This window comes from Myodes glareolus, chromosome 9 (assembly GCF_982192425.1).
Source record: "Myodes glareolus chromosome 9, mMyoGla1.1, whole genome shotgun sequence".
Lineage (NCBI taxonomy): Eukaryota > Metazoa > Chordata > Mammalia > Rodentia > Cricetidae > Myodes > Myodes glareolus.
The window spans coordinates 65,488,233-65,512,354 of record NC_142034.1 but is presented as its reverse complement, the minus strand read 5'-3'; the positions used below and the strand labels follow the sequence as shown (position 1 = coordinate 65,512,354).

Below are 24,122 nucleotides of genomic sequence, written 5' to 3'. Positions count from 1 at the left end.
AACAAAATTACTAGTAAAAATGTGTGTGTGCATGTGAGAGAGAGAGAGAGGTGAATCAGCAATGAAAAGAAAATGAGGAGATTCAGAAAATCTATAGGCTACGAAGAAGGAAATGTGTTATATTAATGAGAGTAAAATTTAGAAAGAAAGTACTGTCCTTTAAAACAACATTGAAATGTTTATGAGCTGATTTGCTTCAATACAAAGAAAGCAAACACCCAGGATTGTTTCCCACTTGACTCCATGGAGAATTTAAGAGCAATAGACCTTTGGCAGGTATGCCCTCTCTCTCTCACCTCCTCTAACTCCTCCCTACTCAATTCTTCACCCCCTCTCCCTTCTCCTCCTCCTCCTCCTCCTCCTTCTGAGTTCTTTGAAATGTCCTTTAGATAAGCTGCTTCATGGTGCTAGCTTTCTGATGGAAGCCATGACTCTGTAGACTGTATGGACCTACATACACATGTCTGAGCCTGCATCCTCTCCTTGTCCCCTTCCTTAGCTGTGTGTGGTCCTTGCATCTGAACACAATTTGAGCAGACATGTCCAACCACACAGGAGTGACTTACTTCATCCTCATGGGCTTCTCAGATACCCCGCAGCTGAGATTGGTGGTCATCCCATTTTTCTTGCTTGTCTACACATTTGGCCTCCTGGGGAACATCTCCATCATCACAGCTGTGGTGAGAGACCATAGGCTCCACTCCCCAATGTACTTCTTCCTGAAGAACTTATCTTTCCTGGACATGTGCTACACTTCAGCCACCATCCCCAAGGCAGTGGTTATGTCCCTCACAGGCTCGGGGCTCATCTCCTATCTTGAGTGTGTAGCACAGCTTTATATATTTATCACATTTGCATCTACTGAATGCTTCCTGCTCACGGCCATGGCTTATGATCGGTTCCTGGCCATCCTCAGACCACTGTTCTATGGAACCATCATGAACCACAAATGTCGTGTTGAGCTGGTGGTCACTGCCTGGGTGAGTGGGGCCATCTACTCAGCCTTCCACACTTTCAATACCTTCTCCCTCCCCTACTGTGGACCCAATGTTGTTGAACACTTCTTCTGTGACATCCCTCCAGTCATGAGACTGTCCTGCACTGATTACCATCTCAATGAGGAGGTGGGTTTTGCTGTCAGCAGCTGCATCGTCATGAGCTCCTTCGCCCTTATGGTCCTCTCCTATGTGGGCATCGTGTCCACAGTTGTCCGCATCCCCTCAGTGGATGGCAGGTGGAAGGCCTTTTCCACCTGCTCCTCTCACCTGACCACAGTCGTCTTGTTTTATGGAACTGGAAGCTTCGTGTACCTGAGGCCCGCCTCTCGGTACTCCCGGACCCAGGGTCGCCTGGCATCTATTTTCTACTCTATTCTCACTCCGTCTTTAAATCCAGTGGTCTATTGTCTGAGGAACAAAGATATGAAGCTTGCTCTGCAGAAGCTTTATTGCAGAAGAAAGTACTCCTAAACTACAGTATGTGGCTCTGATGACCAAGCTAGAGCCACACATTTCAACCCCATACACACACACACACACACACACACACACACACATTACACCCTGTAGTAGGAGGGCCCGCTTTTTCATCCCTGCCACCTGGTTAGCTAGCCCCAAAATAACTACACAGAAACTCTATTAATTAAATCACTGCTTGACCCATTAGCTCTAACTTCTTATTGGCTAACTCTTACATATTAATTTAACCCATTTCTATTCATCTGTATATCACCACATGGCAGTGGCTTGCCAGCAAAGTCTCAGCACATCTATCTCCAGCGGCAGGTTCATAGCATCTCTCTCCAACAGATTAGCACTCCAACGTGGTCGTCTATATCCATGTAAAACCTAAGAGGGCTTAAAACGAAATTCTAAAAAATATATAGAGAGAATTTAACACAGCTTTTTGCTCTTTGCTGGCAGCATGCTGCAGATCCTTTAGGAGAGATTTTCCTGACTCAGCAGCTGCAGCAGAAAAAAGTAGCAGTTTTAAAATGCAGGCTTTCTGGGCCAGGCTGCCAGCGTGACCTCTGACTCTTTCAGGCAGGAGGTCTGGCTACAGAGCATTTGAGTTGGGTTTGTGAGCAGAGTGCAGCAGCTTGCTTGATGGCAATATGAACTTGCTGTGTGCCTGGAAGTGAGGCAGTGTGCATGGCTCAGAGATGCAAGCAGCTCCACTATGCTGGACTGGGCAGGGCAAGCAGGCACTAACGTATTACCCAAGCAACGATGCAGCTTAAGTTTTTAAGAAGTGCTTAGCATTATAAGAAGTGCTCCTGGACAGTAAAGAATTACAGATTCACAATAGGACAGATTCAGACAAAAATGACCTCTAAATGAGTCACAGTGTTGAATAAATGAATGTAGAATTGGGAGAGAGAAGAAAAAGAGTATAGAGAGTCATAAAACAAAGTTAATGCTTTTCTTAAAAAAAAGGAAAAGTATTTAAAGAGACAGGGTACAGATAGTCATAGATTAAAAGGAGTAAAGAAAAATAAGCCACATAGAAATGGAAAATTCACAGAGATTCTGGATTGTGTATTTTATTGTGTTATTTTTGAATTTTTTGACTGTGAATAAGCTAAAATGTAATGTATAATTAAGAAATACAGAGTAATAGATAATTATCTGTAATAGTCAAACTTGTAGTCATGTTAGTTAGATTTTCTAGATATATAGAGATATATTTCAATTAGTTAGATATTGTTCAAATCTTTCAGAGACCTTCAGAATATGGCATTTAAGTGTTTTAAAAATTTAGTCCTTTTCACATTTTTTAATGAGCTGGACAAACATAATACCTTAATCAAGGTCAGAAATACATATACACAATATAACAAAATTGACCTTAAATTTGTATTAATAAACCAAGATCCATACCAAAGAAAATTATTCATCTCTATAACAACACCCCTTTCTCTTCCTGTGACACTTAACGTTGTTGATCAAGCCTGTTGTGGAACCTGCAGCATGCCATCACAGTCCCTGTTGTGACCTTCCTCTCCAGGGGATTCTATGCCATCTTCCTGCTTCCAGGGGCATCCAGACCCATGTGAGCTATCTACACACAGATCCAAACATAAATGGTAGCATTTAAAAAATTAAACTATGTGTCTCAGATTCTTTCTTAGAAATAACAAACTGAATGGCTTAAATCAAGTGAAAAATTATACTTAGATAGATTCTTAAGACAGACAAATAAAAAAATATGTATTTGCTACTGGAAATGTCTGTCCTATATTCAGCTGGAGAAGCTGTTTGGTGGTTGGTGTTCAACCCTACGCTGACCTGCTTTCCAACTGCCTAGTCTTGTACTACAGGATGACCTAGACAGCTCATTCTGTCTTGTTCCCATCTCTGTTTGCAGAACCTGAATTTAAACACAAGAAAATGGCCAGCTAGTGGGACTGTTTGATTCCCCCTTCCCAGGCTCTAAGAGAACTCAGCAATACTGTTATACTGAGTGGCTCTGAAGTCCCCACATAGAATAGACTTTCTCTCCTTAACCAGATCCTGTATCTCTCCTTCTATTTCCCTGTGAATAATGCACTATTGCTGGATTCCCACCGGATGTCTTCTCCTGATCACAAAAGTGATTTTACTATGTCAGCCCTAAGCATCTTCACCAAGTTCTCAAGTGTACCTTTGTGTTTTACATGCTTCAGGGACAGTGATTCTCACAGCCAATGTCACTGTCTCTCTGATAAGCTCTGCAATGTGATTTTATCACAAACCTTTGTCTCTTAGCTCCAAGCTTTGTGTTTGTCTTTGTGTGTATGTATTTATAATTGGACACTGTCCACTCTCTGATGGAGTATTTAAGTTCCTTTCTAATTAAAAATTTACTTAATTCAATTTATGAAAAATGTGGCCTCATCCTGAATATTTAAGGGATTGTTCTGTGGTGCTGTTTGATCTCCTCCTTTTCCTGCCTCTGCTTCCCAAGTGTTGGGATTATGAGAACTCATAAGGCTTTCATAGTCAGTATGAAGTCTGAGTCCTGTATCATACTTTGTAACAATCATGACACCCAAAATCAGTATCTTGGGGTACTTATCAAATATTGTTTCTCAAAACTCATGCTGTTGTTTGGTGCTATTCATCTCAAGTCAAACATCCAAATTCTAACATTTAAAAAAAATGAAAATTAACTTTCTTTAGCTGGGTGGTGGTGGCACATGTGTTTAATCCCATCAGTGGGAGGCAGAGGAATGTGGATCTCTGTAAATTTGAGGCCAACCTTGTCTCCAGTGTGAGTTCCAGGACCACCAATGCTATGCAGATAAACCTTGCCTTGAAAAAGAAAAAAAGGAAGAAGAAATGAAAAGAATAAAAAAGGAAAAAAACTAACTTCTAACTTTCATCTCACAAAAAGATGTGATCATAATTTGTGATTTTATATATTCCTAATGTTTGGATATTTCCCCTCTCTTAAACTATTATTAAGTTAAACAAAAATAAATATGTCTCCTCATGCAGTCCATATGACAGAATCAAATATAAATGGAGAATGTGAAGGTACACAATTTATTTTTAGTGCTTTCTTGTAGGTAATGGTTTATCTAATGATGTATGATGTAGAATTGATATTCTCCTATGTATCTACATTACTAAAAAGTGGTGGTGTAGTGTTATTTTCAAATTGACCTAAGGTTTGTTAATGAGGCATTTTAGAACCTAAAGAACATGTACTAGAGCTCTAAAAATAAGTAGAACTGATATGCTAAAAGAAAAATGCAAACAAAAAATAGAAGGCAGGAAAAGGCGAGAAATAAAAAAATAATTATGAAACAGCTACAAATAAGATAGCTAAATATAATTCTGTCAATAATTATTTTAAGTATAAATTATCAAAATATACCATTAAAGACAGAGTAGCTGTACATAACTGCTCATCCCCTTAATCCCAGAATTTCAGAAGCAAAGATGGATAGAGCTCTATGAGTTTGAGACTAGCCTGATCTATATAGCAAGTTCTAGGCCACTCAGGATTACAAAAAAATGATTAGATTTTTAAAAGATGCAATATAGTCTATCTACAATCTCATTTAAATAAATATATAGATATGTGTAAACTGAAAGTTCAGAAATTCGAGGAATGTGGGGGCCAGCAAGATGACTCGGATGGTAAAGGTCGCCCCCCACTGATACACACATACATGCACACCACACACATGCCCATGAGAGAGAAAACCAGAAACTGTTGATATACTATCATAGACTTACTTCTCCAGAAAAACCTGAAGGATTCCAATGCCTCCATGATTGTTTCTGACATCATTTTTCTTCCCCATTTTTCTGGGTATGAGGTCTGGAGAAACATATTAATTTAGACTCATTTCTTATCAAGTCACTGCCACAAAGGCAAACATTCTTTGACTTTAACCTTTGCTACTCAGCACTTAAAAAACAGTATCTTGGGTAGAAATACAAACTTTCCACTTTAAATAATTCACAAGAATGTTTTGCTCTAAATAGCACACTCACTGTCCTCTCTCCTCGGAGAAGAGGCCCCATCTTTCAACTCTACATTTTGTATCTCAATGCCATGAACGAGTAAGATGGTTGAGATTCATGCAGGTGGTTTAGTACACAGCCCATGTGAAGTGAGCAAGGAACACATCCTGAGCATTTGGTCTGTACCTCTCCTCCTACTGCTTTCAGGCTTGGGGACAGTTTCTCACATTCTCATTGAACCTTGTCACATAGGGACTCTATGGTAACCTGATAATCTAAGGAAGATACTCAGAGCTTAAAGTGTAACACAGAAGCCCACAAGAACTGGGCTCAAACAATAGAAGTGGGCTGTTCCACATGGAAACGTTTGCCAGCCTGAAGGAAAGTTCCACAGAAACCTCCATTCACAAGAAGGAAAGACAGGGTTTGGTGGCCAACGAGTTCTCTCCAGGGTCCTGATCCAGATGTTGCTGATGGAGATGTGACGTACAAACATCTGCGACTGTGAGACCAGATGAATGTTTAACTTCACTCCTGTAGAACCCTAAATATGCCCTTCTCCTAGCTTATATTCTTTGGTCAAATGCATAATTGCTTCACTTTCAAAAATATGCACATGGCACCAGCTCTCACATGGCAGTTCACAACCATGTGTGCGTCCGACACCTCTTCTGACCTCCACAGGCTTATGCATGCACATATACAATTTTTAAAGTAGGCAAGGAGTATTAAATAGACAAGTTTTACAGAAGCATTGGAACTGAACATCTTCATATATTAACAAAGTAGGCCAGACTCAGAAAAAAATAAATATTGCATGTTTTCCCTTGGGAGTGAAAACAATTTCACATGTAAGGTTTTATCTTTTTTAATGTGTTCTGTAGGAGTATAGTGTGTGTGTGTGTGTGTGTGTGTGTGTGTGTGTGTGTGTGTGTGTCCACGAAGGACAGGAGATGACATTGTATCCTCTGGAAATGAAGTTGCAGAAGGGTATAAGCCACCTAATATAGGTACTGTGGGGGTCATCTGAAGGGCAGCAAGTGCTTCTAGCCATTGAAAAGAGAGGGGAAATGTTTAGAAAGAATAACAGGACTTCGGCAAGAGAAAGGTAGAGCAACAAGAGAAATTGGGTGATGTAATTATGCTCAAATATGTATATTTGAATGAAAATGCTATGAAAACATTTTGAACAGCGAAGGAATTTTAAGGGTATTTATTATAAGAAAGAATGTAGGCCGGGCGGTGGTAAACACCTTTAATCCCAGCACTCGGGAAGCAGAGGCAGGTGAATCCCTGTGAATCCACAGCCTGGTCTACAAGAGCTAGTTCCAGGACAGCTAAGACTGTTACACGAGGAAAACCTGTCTCGAAAAACAAAAAAGAAAAAAGAAAGAAAGAAAGAAAGAAAGGAAGGAAGAAAGAAAAGAAAAGAAAGGAAGGAAAAAAGAAAAGAAAAGAAAGAAAATGAAATTTATATTACCTTTTTGAGGAAAAGTTTTATATGGTTGTATGTGTATGGCATAAAATATAAACTGGCCAAATTTGGGGGTGTGGTCATAGAAATGATAAGCCTTTAGCATTGGCAAATGTCAGGAAAACACGAATTAAAATCACGATAAGTACCACTTGTATGAGTGAATTTATCAGTAACAGAAAAGCTGCCAAGTGTTACAGAGAATGTGGAGATGAACAACCCATTTTTTTAAAGGAGCTGAAAATGGATGGATGGATGTCCATTATGGAAAATGTGACGGTTCCTCAAAAAAATTAAAATGCAACTGCTGGAACAACCGGCAAGTCCAAATCTGAACATATAAAAAGGGATTTTGGGTCAATGTGCAAGAAATTCCTGCGCTGCTATAGTTATTGCAGTACTATCCATAGAGGTCAAGGTATGAAAATTATTTGTGTTCATCCCTAGGTAGATGAAAAGGAAACCTGAATATCCACAATGAAATACGTATCAAAAATAGCAAAACCTTCTAACTTTGGATGACGTAGATTAATCTGAAGAACGTCACATTAAATGGAATAGCCAGGAAGAGAAAAAACGTACTTAATGATGTCACAGGGTTAAGTGTGAGAAAGTCTTAATAATCACAGCATAAAGTGGTAGAATTCGCCAGCCTTGTTCCGTCAACGATTGGTAACGTTTACTGTCACTCAAGATATTCTATCCAATCATGGTGGAGAATCGGGATCTGTCCAATCAGACTCAGCTCTGAGGCGGGGCGTACTTTCCCGATCTAGCTCCAGGTCCGCCATGTTGCTTCCGGTTTCCACCGAGGTTGGTACCGGGTCTTTTAGCCCTACGTTCTTCCGGTAAAAGCCACACAGAAGCTGACGCCAGACACCAAGGTGAGTGCAGCCTCTGGGGAACCGGCGGGAGCTGGCCGGTGTCGGTCCTCATCTCCTCGGCTGTTCCGGGTAGAGACGGCGCTGGGCTGGGTACCTGTGCCGGGCTGAGCTCACCGCCTATCTCCCTCCATTCCGGAAGCTGTCTGTGCTCAGCCTGGCCCTGCTCCTGACTCCATCTCCTGCGGCTCCTGATGTAGTCCTCCCTCCACCAGTGTCCCCACGCTGCGGTTTAGAAGGACTTCGCAGACTGTCCCTGTAATGTTTCATTGTGAGGGCTTCACCGGGGAGGAAGGCTTTGAGGAGTCGGTCCCTTGACCGATTAGTGAGGGAAGAGCTGGTGGGGAGGATGTTGAGAGGAAGCGGTGGCTGGAATCCTAGGTGAGGGGCCTGTGACTTTGGGGAGTTAATCAGCTGGACCAGTTACCAGAGACTTAGCCATCACTGTGTTCTCGCTTCATTACCAAGGGCATCTCTGCTTCACGGTGGCGATGGGGACCTGTTGTGTCTGGAGGGAAAAGCTATGGCACAGCAATAGAAGCACAGCTGTCTTATTATGGTTTCAGCGCCTTTGGACGTACACTCAGACTTGTGGCTCCCTGCAGCCTGTGATACTTTTACCTCTAGTGTTCTGAAGAACCTTAATTCTCTTTTTAAAGACGGTGTAGAAGCGGTGTGTAGGAACACAAATTGCCATCTCGGCTACTTCCCCTGGGAAAACTCATTTTAAAAGTTGTGCAGGTCACATTTATCCTAGCACCACTGGCCAGAGCAAGTGACTTTGTGGGAGGGAGCTATATATACCAAGGCCTAAGTGCAGGAGGCCCACCATTGGGAAATACCACTGCCAGAGTCCTGCAGTGAATACACTCAGTGTTCAGTTTCGCCAGGGAAGTCTTGAGATTAAACCGTCTAGATCAGAGAACACATGCTTTGTATGAAATTTCAGTATTTAAGACAAGAGATGTGCCAATAGGACAGTTCTTTGTGGTGCGTTTATATTGAACTGTACTAAGCTGACAGGAAACTAAGTAATATTGCCTAAGTAGCTTTCTATCATCGCTGTGACTCAATGATGTTCATTAAATCCCTATCCTTAAAACATTCAATCATTTCAGAAGAACATAGTTACTAAGCCAGCAGCAGATATTTCCATTAACTTGTGTATAATGGAATGATGAATCTCCACCATTTAATAAAGTACCTGATGCTCCTTCAACAAGATCAGTTGTGGCAGTTGTCAAGGATAACACACCATTCCCACACAGGGAGGCATTTTTGTCGGTCTTGTCGCTTTCTTCCTGTGTTTGCAGATTGCGATCTGAAAGCAGGGCATATCTGGTAAGTTAATTTCTGTTGACTTTCTCTTCTAGCTGTGATTGCACGGTCCTCTCATGTCTGAAAGCCTTAGGACAATGGACACATCTGAGGTAAGTAGTGTAGTTAGCCTTGCCTTGTCTTATATTGTATTTTAGGACTTTTGAAAATGGAAATGGAAGAATAAACTTAATGTGATAAATACATGCGGATGCTAGCACCGGATGTGTTGACGGAGCCACGTTATAGGGTCACATGCAAACCGGTCTCTGGTTTTCCTGACGTGGTCTGTTTGTTGTAGGGGCTGGATTAACTCAGAAAGTGCCAACCTCTCATGTCCTGTGAAGTCTAAACAGGCTTCATGGACACAAGCATGTTGTGAACAGAGCTTCATTCCCAGACTGGAGATGAACACAGCATTCCACAGTGTTCACAAGTGCTCAGACTCAGATGGAGTCACAGGGGTTTTCTTTGCTGAAGTTGTATAGTTGTATAGTTCCAGACAGCTTTTGGAAGACCCCGCTGTGTCAGATGAGACCTGGAATGTAGGAAGACAACGTACTGCAGACCCTTCATTTCTCTTCCTACATGTGTCTCTGCTCGTGCGTGTATGTAGAGCATAGCAATGTCCAAACATGTTTCTAGCAATAATTCGTCTTTACTGTTTGCATTTTTTCTCCCAGTCACTGTAGTCTTGGTTCAGATTCTCAGGATCTCGTCACAGTTGAATGGAAACACTGTTCTCTGCCGGTTGCCTTACTTCCGTCTTCTGCCGTGCTGCAGAGCTCTGCCCATCCTCCTTCCCGGGAAGGTCTTCATTCCAGTCCCGATGCTGATGCTGCTTTCTTAGCTTATTTTCTGAGTTCCTTTTCTCCTCATTGTAACTTAACCTTTTCTTCTGCTCAGTTCCCCACTCATTCCACATTAAGGACTTCTTGTGATCCAGTCCTTGGGTGTGAGTTCAGTGACTATTTCTTGGTAGCATGGACCACTTGTGTAGCATTCAGATTATAAGTTTAACTCCTGTGTTGATAGGAAGAGGCGCATCAAGCTCCCCTTGTCAGAATGGAAGTCGTATCCTCCATTTTTTTTCCTTGTATATGATATTGATGCCAATCTACCTGTGGCTTTGGTGAGTACTCTGAAAGGAGGGATTTTTTTTTTTTCTGGGCCCTTCTTTTTATCCCTCCACTTCCTCTCCCCGCCCCGCCCCCGTGCTCCCTGAGGTCTAACATTGTGAGTTACAATTCCTGCCAGCTCTGTTGTTGTTCATTCTGCTCCAGTGGCAGCATGGGATGCTGTAGATGGTGAGGAAGTGTGGTTGCCTAGAGACAAGTATATCCTTTCTTGTCACACTGGAACTGTCCGTCTCTGCTAGGCTGGAAGGGTTTATTCCTCTGTGGTAGTGCCTGAGTGCTGACGGGCTGTATGGCTAACAGGCAGGTGTGGTGAAGGCCTTGAGAGCAAATGGGAAAATCAGAAGTTAGTGGATACCATTTGTGTTCGAGTCATGAGAAAGGCACGTGGAGCATGAGTAAAAACAGGAGCACAGATCTGGATAATGTACATATCTTGCTTATATATTTTGTATCAATTCTTCCATCTAGTTTGTAGATCATACAAAATATATTCCTTGCTCAAAAATGTCTTGACATAATTTTAAATACAGAAAGTAGGCCCAGCTAGATTGCAGTCCCTACAGGGTTGGAGCAGGGTTCTCTACAAAGGCCATAAGTACTCTGGGTCAGATTCAGCAGCTTGTCTGACATTAGCCATGGACAGAAGCCAGAGTATGGGAATCCGCAGGTAAAGGTGAGAAGTGCACTGTGCACTCTCACCTTCACCTACGCAGTGGCACGGGTTCATGGTCAGTAGCTTAGAAGGAACACTGGATTCAAAAATTGAGGCCAAGCACATTAGACAACAGGATTGTTGACATACTGTCTGGATGGTAGAAAGAGATAAAGGTATTTGTGTCTCCTATCAAAGCTCATCAGAAATGACCTCAGCAGAAGACTTTACTAGTAAAGTGCTTAGCACTAGGAGCTTTGAAGACAGGGTCCCACTATGTGACATTGGTTGGCCTGGAACTTGCTCTGAAAACCAGGCTGGTCTTGAACGCACATACCACCTGCCTCTGCTTTCCAAATGCTGGCCTCAAAGGTACGCACCATACCCAGCTAATAGGACCTTTTTTTGTTTCTGTTCCCATAGCCACATGCCCTACTGGCCTGCCTGTCTTTTATTGATAAGGAGCAATGCTTCTACCAAAGGCCACCACTATGACTCTATTTGGCTGGAGGGACTGATTTTATCCAAAGCACTTTGCTTCTTATGTCTCCAAGACAATAGGTGGTAAAGACGCTAGTGATGGTTTTCCTGAGTATTCTAGATTACCCAGGGAAGATTGGACTAGGCTGCCGTGGAGATAAGGGAGAATATTAATTATTTTTGTATTGCTGTGACCAAATACTACCTGAAAGAAACAACGTAGGGGAGGAAAGATTTATTTTGGCTCATTGTTTCAGAGGTATCAGTCCATCATGGCAATGATGGCAGGTTGGAGTGGCTCCATCAGTGGAGGTGAGAGTGTGAAGAGGAGCAGCTGTTCACACCATGGCAGACCTGGAACCTGAGAGAGAAGTGGGAACCAGGGGCAGGTATAACCTTCAAAGACACCCCATTTTTAGTCTACTTCCGGCAGCCAGACCCTACCACCTAACCCTTCCACAGCCTTCAAGTAGCACCACACACTTTGGATCTCATGTTCAAAACAGTGAGCCTGTAGGGAACATTCCACAGTCAAACCATGAAAGGAAATCACTAAGGGCATCTCTTAGTATAACTGTGCCCTCTTGTAACCAAAACAGCCCTGTCGGGCAGGACTACAAATATTCCAGACACTTCAGTTGTGACTTTGTGAGTCAACTCTCCTAGTAAAGAAGCAAGGCCTACTGAGACATTTGCTGAAGGCTGGGGAAATACAGAGTGGGTACTAGAATAAGATAGACAGCTAACACACATACATACACACATACATAACCAGTTACAGAAATGAAGACTAGTTATGTCAGTACTTCTGTTTTATAACAAGTATGTTTATGTCTGAGGATGTAGCTATGATAGATCACTTTCCAGGACTGTTTTTTTATGTGTCCACATGTAATAAGCAAGTATTTTGGATGCTAATTTTTTTCTGTAATTTTTCTTCTGTCTGAAATTAGGAAGTGAGCATTTTTAGAAGTGACTGCTGTTTCTTTTTCTTGGAATCTAATTTTAATGTGTATGAATTGAAATTTCTCAGCTTTTCTTATAGTGTGTGCTTATTGACTCTACTTCCTTTTAGAAAGGTATTACCTCACTGAATATTAAAGTAAGAGCAGTTCTGACTAAGAAGGCAGTGTGGGCTGTAAGGCAGTTCAGTGTGCATATGTGGGTGTTCATCAGTGTTTGTTTGTGGTGTTCCCTGGTCCATCCTCTGATTTGGATCTTCTCTAACTGATGCTGTCTGCATTTTTTGGATGTTAGAGCTATAGGTTATGTTTTGATAAGCAGCAACTCCTGCTTTGGTGAAATTACATAAGCAAGGTATATATCACATCTCGGGCTACCTGGAGTTTGCTGATCAGTAAGGAAAAGAGCAGCAAACCTAATGCCAGCTTCAGAAGGTCATCAGAGGTGGCAGGTTCCTTCTGCAGGTAATTCCATAGGCAGCGTCACCTAGTCCTGTCTGAGGTGAAGTAAGGTGGGGATGGAGGTATATGTTCCGTCCACATAAAAGCACTGAAAATGAGTAGGCAGTGGTCCCCATGTCCTGGAATCCTCCACACATACGCCAGCACATCCAAGGTACCATCTTTTTAGTGCATTGTATTTGTCTTAAGTCTCAAAATGATGCCAGGAATTTATTTCACATCCACTATGACTACTCTTGTTTCAGATATCTGGCATTTATAGATGGATTTCAACCTACCCTGTACAAAGTATAGCAGACTGGAGTATATGTGGGAACATGGTAATGAGCTGAAGGGGTAAACCTTGAGAGGCATCATCTTCACTGCACTCTTGGAGTCTTGGGCAGGTGTGGTGGGTGATGGGTGACTTAACCCTGAAGATTGGACACCTTCCTACATAAGCCTCTGGTTCTGCACCCTGGTGGTTCCTAGTCAATGCTCTCCAAGCCCATGTCTCTGGTTAAGGAACTTCTTATTCTGTTTCCCAGGAAGTTTGGTCTGATGATGAATGAAAGTCTTTCCAATGTATTATGCTCAAAGAATAAGCAGCCCTTTCCCTCTTTCTCATTCACAACTCTCAAATGCTGCTTTTGTGTCTAAGTCAGTTACTGGGCACCAGCTTAAATCAGTAATCAGAGATGACAGATCACTTCTGCAGATATTTCAATAGGCAGTGTCAGCTCATACGGACTGTGTTGAAGTGAGGAGAGGATGGAGGTATTTGTTCTGTTCTGAATCTGTACATACCGTCTTAATTTGCCTGTGTTTGAAAAGAAATTAAGCAAGTCATCATGGGAAAAACAGTTTACAGGTTAGCAAAACCACAGGAGAAAAAAAATCTATGTTCCTTCCCACAAATTGCCCCCCTTCTTTCATGTCACATAGTTAAGTACATCAATTCCTAAATAATTGTTTATGTAGAAACCTTGGAAACACACTGATATTTTTATCAAAGACAAAAGAAATTAATAAATGCTATTCTTACTTTTTATTTTCTGTTGGTGCTTTGTGTTTCTTCTGTGATGAGTTCGCAATTCCTTACTACCTCTTGTGTCTGCCTCGTCTCCAACTCTTGGTCCTCCGTCTCAGCCTTCTGTGGGAGTGGGATCTGTGGAGCCTACCACATTGCATGTCTTCCACTCTGTGTTCTTAGTGCCCTATTTCCCAGTGTGGAAACTGGGAAGTGATTCTTCCCCTCCAGCTCTGCCCCGAGACCTTCCCCTTTCTACTTTCATGGCATGACTTTCAAAATGTTGAGGTGTTGAGCTGGCTTCTGCTTCTTTATATATTGCCTTACAGGATGCTAGTGATGTTTATTTCTGTTGAATCTAGCAGTTGTTCTAGCTTTTGGAAGAGCATATGTGGGTGCTTATGACTGTACTTTATAAATAACTTAGAGACAACATTGACTTCTTGGATTTATGGTTGTTGGAGTCAGAAGTGTATTTTAAGTGGGAAACCAGAGGATTATCAGTTGCCTGCTTTGCCTTGTCTATGATAATTTAGTCATCATTACTAACTTAGTATGCTTGTAAGGCGTTTTGCAGATGATTTTTCTTCCATGATAAGAAAACTTATATGTATATCCTGTGTAAACGATGCTTGTGGAGAAGAGTGAACTCCCATATTCCTGTCTCTGATTCAAGGCTGAAGGCTTGGGTTGAGGAAAGTTGTTTGATTACAGGGGTTGGTGTCATTCGAGGATGTCTCTGTGGACTTCACTTGGGAGGAGTGGCAGGACCTGGATGATGCTCAGAGGAAGCTCTACAGGGATGTGATGCTGGAGACCTACAGCAGCCTGCTGTCCTTGAGTGAGTGAAACTCTCCAATACTCCTGTTAGAAGCTTATTGCTTTTTGGTAACTATAGGAACTTCTTCCAAGGATTGCCTTTTTTTTTATTTATTTATTTTTTATTTGTGTGTGTGTGTGTGCGTGTGTGTGTGTGTGTATGTGCTTGTGACCAAACTAGGTCTTGTGCAATGTAGGCAAGTACCCAGCACTGAGCTTAATCTCCAGACTCTTTGTATTTTTTTTTAAGATTTGTTTTATTTTTTTATATGTTTGGGTATTTCGCCTCCATATATGTGTGTGCACCATATGCGTGCAGTGCCCAAGGAGGTCCGAAAGGGCATTAGAGTCCCTGGAACTGTAGTTACAGGCAGTTGTTAGTGGCCATGTAATTGCTGGGAATCAAGCCTAGGTCCTCTGCAAGAGGAGCAAGTATTCTTAATTTTGAATCACTTCTCCAAATCCCTATTTGGTGTTTGTTGAGGTAGGGTCTCACTATATCACCATAGCCCTGGCTGTTCTTTTTTTTTAATATTTATTTATTATGTATACAATATTCTGTCTGTGTGTATGCCTGCAGGCCAGAAGAGGGCACCAGACCCCATTACAGATGGTTGTGAGCCACCATATGGTTGTTGAGACTTGAACTCAGGACCTTTGGAAGAGCAGGCAATGCTCTTAACCTCTGAGCCATCTCTCCAGCCCCACCCTGGCTGTTCTTGAACTCACTATGTAGACTAGACTGTCCTTGAACTCATAGAGATCCAACTGCCTCTGCTTTCCAAGAATTGAAGGAATGCTTCACCACATCCAGGGCTATTTCTGTTTTTAACTGGCACATCACAGCTGTACATATTCCTGAAGATGTTCTGCCTGCCCCAGTCTTAACATTAGGCTCGATGAGCAGCTCCTCTCTAGTTGTTTTCTATGCCTCGTTGTCATGGAGCAGCCTGAGCCGTCAACACAGGGAGACGCAGCAGAGAGCAGAGTGTCCGCACTGGCATGTTGACAGCAGAAGCTGAAGTTTTATATTTGTTTCTCAAAAACCTCTTCCTATATACTGTGCATAATAGTGCACACCTTTGATCCCAGCATTTGGGAGGTAGAAACAGACCAGTCTAGTCTACAGGGTGACTCCAGGCCAGCCAAAACTACATAGGGACTCTGTCTCAAAATAACTAGAACCAAACGTGTACATACGCCTCAACAAACAAACAAACAGCCTCTTCCTGTTTACTGCTCTTTTAGTTTTGTGCTTGTATCATGTGTTGGCCATCATTTCAGTCCCTTCACTGTCAATCGAGCTGTGTCTTCACTGGCACAGTGACTTTCGCTTAGGTAGTAAATCATTAAGGTTCATTTCTGTAAGTCATTCAGCCAGCCTGTGTCTTCTGATTCACAGATTATATTCTTACGGAATGCTATTCTGGGGGTTTGTTGTTGCTGTTTCTCTTATATCTTGTGTTATTTTCTGATAAATCTTGTTGCTCTGTGATTTTCTATATAGATAATATAGAGAACTTGGGAAACAAAGGCAGGTGGAGCTCTGAGTTCAAGACCAGCCTGGTCTACAGGATGAGTTTCAGGACAGCCAGGGCTACACAGAAAAAACTTGTCCTTGAATAACCAAAAAAGAAAAGATCTCTCTTCACAGACCTTCCTTCAAAATTGTTTCAGTGCTAACATTATAGAAATGTGCCGCATGCTGGCTCTCAGGATGTCTTAGTTCTGTCTTTGTAGGTTTTTTAAAATCATATTTAATTATGTGCGTCTGCATGTGACTTTATGTATGTGAGTATAGTGTTTACATAGGATGCAAGAGGAGGGTAGATCGTCTGGAGCTGGAGTTCACAGCTGCTTATGAACTGCCTGGTGTTAGTGCTGAGAACTGAGCCCCACTCCTCTGCAAAGGAAGCATGTGCTCTTCACAACTGAGCTGTCTCTTCAGTCCTGTTTTGGACTTTTCATAGATGACTGTAATACACCTTGGGAATTGATCTGTTTTGGCTGAATCTGTGGATGTTCTTAAAGCACTTATAAAATGTTCTCATTGGTCCTGTCACTAACCATTGCCCATAATAATATATATTTTCATGTTATGTGTATGGTTGTTTTTCCTGCATGTATGTCTATACACAACATGAGTGCAGTGCCTTCAGAAGGCAGAAGAAGTGCTGGGTGGTGGTGGTGCACGCCTATAATCCCAACACTCAGGAGATGGGCAAGTAGATCTCAGTGACTTCAAGGCCAGCTTGGTCTACAAAGCGAGTTCCAGAACAATCAGGACTGTTTCACAGAGAAAGCCTGTCTCAAAATAACAAACAAACAAACATTAAATTAATTAATTAATAAACAGAAGGCAGAAGAAGGCATCTGGTTTCCTGGGACTGAAATTGGAAACAGTTGTGAACCTCCATTCGGTTCTGAGAATTAAACTCAAGTCTTCTGCAAGAGCCATCTCTCCAGCCCAATGTATTGTCATTATTTAATGACTTAGCAGTTAGCCAAAACTTGTACAATTCTTTCCCATTACTAGATCGGTGTGATCCAAAACCTGAGTTGATCCTGAAGTTAGAACAAGAAGCTGGGCCATGGAAAGAAGATGTCTCAAACCAGAGCCTCCCAGGTCAGTGACTATACCCTGGACAGGGATGCCAAGTTGAGAAAGCTCACCAGATGGTGGCTGTGTTGAGCTCTTTTCTCCGTGTTCCAGACTTGAGTACAAGTGTTCTTATTCATCCAACAATCAGTATGTACAGTCTACAAAAGGCTCTTTAATGTACATGTATACCACTTTATTAGGGTTTCCCAAAGCAGCAGAACTGATAGAGTGCACACGCATTCACATGCGCACACACACACACATAGGGGATTTATTAGAGTAGATTACAAAGGCTATCGCAACAGTGGGCCAAGGATCTAGTCATTCAGTCAGGTCAGTGAGACTGGATGGATGTCTCAGCAGTACCAATTTGTGCTAGACTCTCCAAGGAGTCCTAGAGAGCTGCTGTCTTCAGAATGCAGTGGAGTCCTGAAGAGGAGGTCTAAACCAGTGAGGGAATGCCTCTGCAGCAGGATAGATACTTGCCAGTGGGAGTGAGGGCAAGCAGGCGAAAAGCAAAAGCTTTCTTCTTCCATGACCTTTTATATGGGCTGCCAGCAGATGGTTTGGCTGAGATTTAGAGTGTGCCTTCCCCCATCAAATGATCCAATCCAGAAGATCCCTCACAGGTGTGTACAGCTGCTTGGGTTTTAGTTAACTGCAAATATAGTCAAGTTGACAGCCAAGATTAGCTCTCCCACCCGTTGACTTATGTTTGCCGTGTGTTAGTGTAGGCATAGCAAGTTCAGTTCAAGCCTCCACACACAGATTTATTCCCCTCTAGTTTTGCAGTGTGTCACCGTAGACTAAACAAACTCTCTCCAGTCTGTGGTTATTTTATTTAAGTTTGTACTTGTCCTTTTCTCATTTCTGTGGTTTGTTTTGAGCATTTATTCATATGTTTATCCCTTGTTATTTGCTCCTCCTTGTACACTTTAATATTCTGGAACAAGCAGTGGTAAGTCAAGAAATTTATCAACAGACTAAAGAGCTCCATTGTGTTAAGAAATGAAAGTTTTGGCATTAAAAAAAAAATCACCCTCCCCCAAAGTCTTCCTAAATGAAAGAAAAATAAAATAGTTAAGACCTAAAGAACATGCAATTTTAATATTATGACTTTCTTTTGATTTAATTTATTTCAGACCACTGATTTCTATACATACTATACAGTATGTAAGTGGACAAGAAGTATGAAGAGAGTTCTTATTACTTTATTAAGAATCCAATTTCAATGTTACTAGTTTGAAACTAATATTGAAAACATGGTGCTTTAGGCGGCTCACCACGGGGTTGATAGAGTCTGAGCAAAGGTGCTGGAAATGGGGTCATTTGTGCAGCCAAAAAGCACCCAGTGTAGACTCTGGGATAGGGTACATCTCGAGCTTAGTGTGACATCTAGGAGACCTTGAACTTGAAGGTCAAATGACCCCACAAATTGCTTGTTTCTGGACTCATATTTTGTGAAGGGTTGTGCTAAGTAATTAACCTTCCACTCTTTTCTTTGTAGAAATCACTCTAATTTGACATACACAATGAATTTGTCCAGGAAACTCCATTTGTTGTGAAATTTTAGCATGATCAAAGTGCCAGAGCATAAATAAAGGCGTGGAGAAGCGTGATTTTATGAGTCAGCATGTATGTGTTCACACAGATAGGAAATGCCAGTCATTCATGTCAGACCTATGCAGCAATCTCACATTTCCAGTGTTGCGGTATACCTTGACTTATAGAACCAAATGTCTGCAGATTTTTCTTTTGTTGTATTTAATTGTGATTAGATTAGGAATATCAAGAATCTGTTCCTCTGTATATGATCATTAGTATTTGAAAAGCACTGGAGATGTCTGCGTCATTTCCTCAAGAAATTCTTTCTTAAGTAACAGGCAAGTTTACTACACTTGATCTGTATGGATACTAACCAGAAAACCTTCCATTTCTTTATTTCTTCTAGATATGCAGCATGTGAATGACCCGAATGAGATCAGCCAGGATAATCAAAAGATGTGTGGATGCAATCTGGTAATTGCCAAGAGCAGCACATCAGCTGAGCAGAGGGCTAAAGCAGGAAAACCATTTACTAGCTCAAGCTGTATTTTGAGGCTGGCTGTAAAGAATGACGTGTCTTCTGGAATGAGACCTGGGACACGTAATATGTGGGCTGATGTGCTCCTCCCTAGTGAGCCCAGTGAGGTGCAGGTGGTAAAGGAACTTGACATTCCGATTGTGACCAGGGTGTCCCCCAGACTTCCTGAGCCTCTCAGTCTGTATCACAGTCCTAAATGTGAAGAACAGCACTTGCAGTGTCATGGGCACAGTGAGGCTTTCCACACGAAGAGAGTGTGGCTACAGGACACATTTCCTATCAGAGATCCCTCCAGTAAATTGAGGAACTACAGGAAAGGATTAGAAAAGTTAGCTCTTCCTGGTCTAGGGGGGACCCAGGTACAGGAGCAAACTTTTGAATGTAAAATGTGTGGGAAATTGTTCTATAGAAATTCTCATCTCACACAGCACTTAAAAACCCACAAAGAAAAGAAATATTTTAAAGGTAATGATTGTGGGCCAATATTCAGTATACAATCAAACCTCCTCAAACATCAGAGTTTACATGTGGGAGAAGAGCCTTATACATGTAATGAAGATGAGAAATACATTTGTCAGAAATCAGAAAAGAGTGTGCAGCAGAGCATCATAGGGGATGGGAGGAACGTGTATGGGAAAACTGTTGATTCAAAATTAAATCACAGTGTTCAACAGAACCCTCACAAGGCTGAGAAATCCCATGAATACAGTATATCTGGAAAGACAATTAGTAAGTCAGACCTCCAGCTTGAGCTAGCACACAGATATGAGAAAGCGTATGAATGTAATACTTGTGGGAAAACCTTTAACCACACACCAGGTTTCTACTTGCATCCGAGAGCTCACACAGCTGAGAAACCCTATGAGTGTAAAGACTGTCAGCAGTCAAAACTCATTGTGAATCAGCAAACCCCCACGCAGGAAAAACGCTACGTGTGTAATGTGTGTGGAAAAGCCTTTTACAAAAGAGCCCACTTACATGCGCATCAGAGGACTCACACAGGTGAGAAGCCTTATGACTGTAAGGAATGTGGGAAATCTTTCAGGCTGAAGTCATTTCTGGTTGTACATCAGAGAATTCACACGGGTGAAAAGCCCTTTGCGTGTACCACATGTGGGAAAAGTTTCAAGCAGAGGACAAGTCTCTACACGCACATAAGAATTCATACAGGTGAGAAACCCTATGAATGTAAAGAATGTAGAAAATCTTTTATTCTTAAGTCATACCTCACTGTACATCAGAGAACTCATTCGGGTGAGAAACCCTATGAGTGTGATGTATGTGGAAAATCCTTTAAGCAAAATTCCCACCTTCATGCGCATAAGAGAACTCACACAAATGAGAAACCCTATGAGTGTATAGTGTGTGGCAAAAGTTACAAGCAGAGCCCAAGCCTCTATACACATAAGAAAATCCATACAAGCGAGAAGCCCTATGAATGTAAACAGTGTAGGAAGTCATTTAGTTTGAAGTTTCATCTCACCAGACATCAGAGGACGCACTCGGGTGAGAATCACTACCAGTGAAATGTGTGTGATGAGCCTTTAAGTCGAGTTCACAGCTGTGTGCATCAGAGAGCTGACCCGGAGAGACCCTGGGAATGGAAGAACGCAGAACAGCCACCACTAGTCATCCCGCGTTTCTCGGGAGCTCTCCTGCGGAGAAACTCCACCCGTGTTGTGTGTGTGGAAAGGCCTGCCAGATGTCAAGCTGGTACACGTGTCAGAGAATTCATGCAGGTGACAGACTTTTATAATTAAGAAGAAAATATTCCAGCCAAAGATAGATCAGAGAACTCACAAACGTGAGAAATCTTAAGAGCATATAAATGTAAAAAATATCTCAACCATAGATATAATTCACTGTGCAGTAAAACACATACAAATGGATGAAATGTTGAAAAACCTTTCTCTAGATATCATATCTCATCAGTCATTAGGTAATTTATGCCCTATAAGGAAACCCTATGAATGTAGAAAATCCTTCAACCATAGGTCATTCTTTACTGCATACCAAAGAAGACACATGGGGACACCTCCATGAATGTTGTTTATGTGCAGAAAACAGGTACTCAAGACAAACGTCCGTGTCCACCTGAAAACTCAAAACTGAGAAACTCTGACTCTAATACTGTAGGAAATATTTCAGCCATAAGCTATCTGTTGCCGTACATGAAAGAAGTCACATAGGTGAGTAACCCTAAACACATAGGTGAGTATAATGGAAGCAGGGAACCCTTTAAGAGATGTCAGGTCTCTTTGCATTAAAGAACTTGCACTGCTGAGGAACCCCAAGACTATCTACAGGGAAATGCCTTTTCCAGTAGGCAGTCCGCTCTACATCAGTGACTGGCTGGAAGCACATGAGTAATGTGTGTGGGAAACCCTCTTACTGGATGTCAGCAGATGTAATCACTGTGTATCTGGAAGATCCACATCTCTAAGTCAGACCTCAGGAAGCATTAGAATTATCACAGAGACACTGTAAAGCAGATAATAATGTGGGCAGTGTTTCCAAGAAGTCGCTCAGCAGGATTCATCCCACAGAGTCCTTAAGTTCAGGAAGCAGAGTCCCATGGGCTCCCCAAGATTTATTTTCTTTGCTGCACTCATAAGCCTGTGCTTTACAATCCATTTCTGTTTGTGAGACGTCGTGCTAAGCTCTTTAGTGGAATGTAAATGCACATGTTCTACTTATTTCTATCCCACTATCCCCAAAATCTTACAACAAACTCCACCTGGGTGCCCATCCATAGTTGACCTGAAGTGCACATAACCTCTAGCATGTTTGGGAGCCATGTGGAGAAGAGCACTGTGGCTCAGGAATGCTGTTTGGCTTGAGAGCTGTGATCCTCCTGCCTGTTTCTTCCATCTCTCTAGTGTATGGAAGGGAGGTCTGCACAATCTGTAATAGGGCAGGCCCACAGCCAGTAGTTTTCTCTAGGAGGTGAGTGAGACAAATAATCTTTTTAGAAAGTTATCAGGAGAGAGATCCTTGTTGTCACTCTTCATTTCCATGCTCCTTTGTGGGGAGAAGAAATCCTGATAAAATTCCCATAAATACCGAGTGTTTCTGGTAGGGATCTTCCACTAAACAGATCATGGTGTGAACTTTTTTTTTATGTGAAACCTCTCAATAAAAATTCCGTCAGGTTTCAAAAATCCTGACCAGGGAAAATTATCACTATGGAATCTGTACATTAATTTTTTAATGGTAAATCTCATATTCCAGTTTTTCAAAATCTGTGTGCCAGGAGATGAATATTGGTAATGCTGCTTATCAGCAGGCATCAGTCTCTGTCTGGGGTCATTTGTGATGTTATAATTAGAGTTTGGGAGAGGCCAGTGGCACATGCAGGGGTATAGCTGACCAGGCTGCAGTGTGTTGGGTAGTACTTTCGTGTATGTATGGTGCATGGATATGAGTGTGTCATATCAATCGTGTTCCATGATGAGACTTAGCAAAAGGGACTTTCCATGGCTTCGTGTTGCAATGAACATTGATATTTCCTACACTTGATGCCCATCTGGCCTCTTTATATCTTCCTAGCCTCAGACATTGTATTATATACCTTCTTAATCTTGTGTCATCTAAATGTGTATGACAGTTATTACTGGCTCAAGTAAATAAAGGTTATTCTTTTCCTAACATGATGTCTCAGAGTAGGTTTGTGTGTCTGATAGCAAAAGTATTTACAGTAAAACACACACCAAAAGGACATTGGTTCACAGCTGTGGCATGAACTGATTATGAACCGTAATGCTCATTCTCTCCTACCCTCAGAGGGCTAATGTAGCTAGAATAATAAAAACCCAGAGACAGGTGCTGAGGGTCAAGCTGAAGATCAGAAAAGCCAAGCAACCAACCACTAGAGAGACCTTTCATCTCTACCAAATCTTTAGACCTAACGGGCGAGATCCTGTCTCCATGAATCCTCAGACTCCTCACTCCACTGAGTTCCTGTTTTTTCCCCTTTATATTCCTTTCTCCACCCAACCATATCGCTCCTGTCCCCATCTCCCTATGCTGGGATTAAAGGTGTGTGACTCCCAAACATGGGATTGAAGGTGTGAACCACCATCACCTGGATCTGTTTCTGGGTCACTCCTGTGTAGCCGAGGTTAGCCTTGAACTCACAGAGATGCGTCTGCCTCTTCTCCCAAGTCCTGGGATTAAAGGTGTGTGCCACCACTCCCTGGCCCCTAGTGACTTACATTTGTGTTCTGATCTTCAGGCAAGCTTTGTTTATTAAAATACAAATGAAATATTACTACAGGGTAATTTCCCCCGTGTTCCTCTCTCTATCACCTTTAAATGGGTCATCAGCACCAAATGCTCTAACTACGGTGCTTTAATTCCCATTAAAAAATAGAAACTGACTCAGTGTGATGTGCTAAAATTGAAGTGTTTGCCATGTAACCTGGAATGTGATGAGAGATATATCCTCTAAGCATGACAGTGAATTAGTTTACAAGTATCTTGTAAGTTGGTAGGAGCCTGCAATAGAATGTTGAGCTATACAACTGCATTTCCTACTTTGCCAAAGTTGGATTTGATTTTGTTCCCAGTTCTACATACTTAGGGATTTGGCTCTACTCTGTTTCTAGTGATCACTTGTGATTAGTGTTTTCATCAGTTTTTTTATGCTAAGTATATGAGCCAGCTCTGCCTGTTGACATCCTGGTGGAGTTAGTTCCATGGCATCTCTTAGAATATGCCAAAAAGACAAGCGGAGACATGGAAGTCTTCTGTTGTACACTGACCTGTGGGGCAGACCTTCATGTTC

General features: G+C 41.9%; 2 protein-coding genes across 6 annotated transcripts; both read left to right on the top strand.

The window, feature by feature from the left end:
* The first annotated feature begins 539 nt into the window (after nucleotides 1–539).
* On the top strand, nucleotides 540–1,469 carry LOC148120940 (olfactory receptor 5AR1-like). Its single transcript, XM_087909578.1, has one exon. It carries the CDS (start codon nucleotides 540–542, stop codon nucleotides 1,467–1,469), a length of 930 nt encoding a protein of 309 aa, XP_087765704.1.
* Nucleotides 1,470–7,660: 6,191 nt separating this feature from the next.
* On the top strand, nucleotides 7,661–22,984 carry LOC125404212 (zinc finger protein OBI1-like). 5 transcript variants are annotated; one of them, XM_087910595.1, is made up of 7 exons: nucleotides 7,703–7,814; nucleotides 9,185–9,241; nucleotides 10,164–10,260; nucleotides 11,657–11,788; nucleotides 14,547–14,673; nucleotides 17,188–17,277; nucleotides 19,205–22,984. In XM_087910595.1, exons 5-7 carry the CDS (start codon nucleotides 14,640–14,642, stop codon nucleotides 20,860–20,862), a joined length of 1,782 nt encoding a protein of 593 aa, XP_087766721.1. In that variant the 5' UTR covers nucleotides 7,703–7,814; nucleotides 9,185–9,241; nucleotides 10,164–10,260; nucleotides 11,657–11,788; nucleotides 14,547–14,639; the 3' UTR covers nucleotides 20,863–22,984. The 5 variants fall into 5 exon arrangements, with proteins under 5 accessions (XP_087766719.1, XP_087766721.1, XP_087766722.1 ...); XM_087910596.1 differs by lacking the exon at nucleotides 10,164–10,260; XM_087910593.1 differs by lacking the exons at nucleotides 10,164–10,260; nucleotides 11,657–11,788 and having other exon boundaries at nucleotides 7,661–7,814.
* Nucleotides 22,985–24,122: the final 1,138 nt, after the last annotated feature.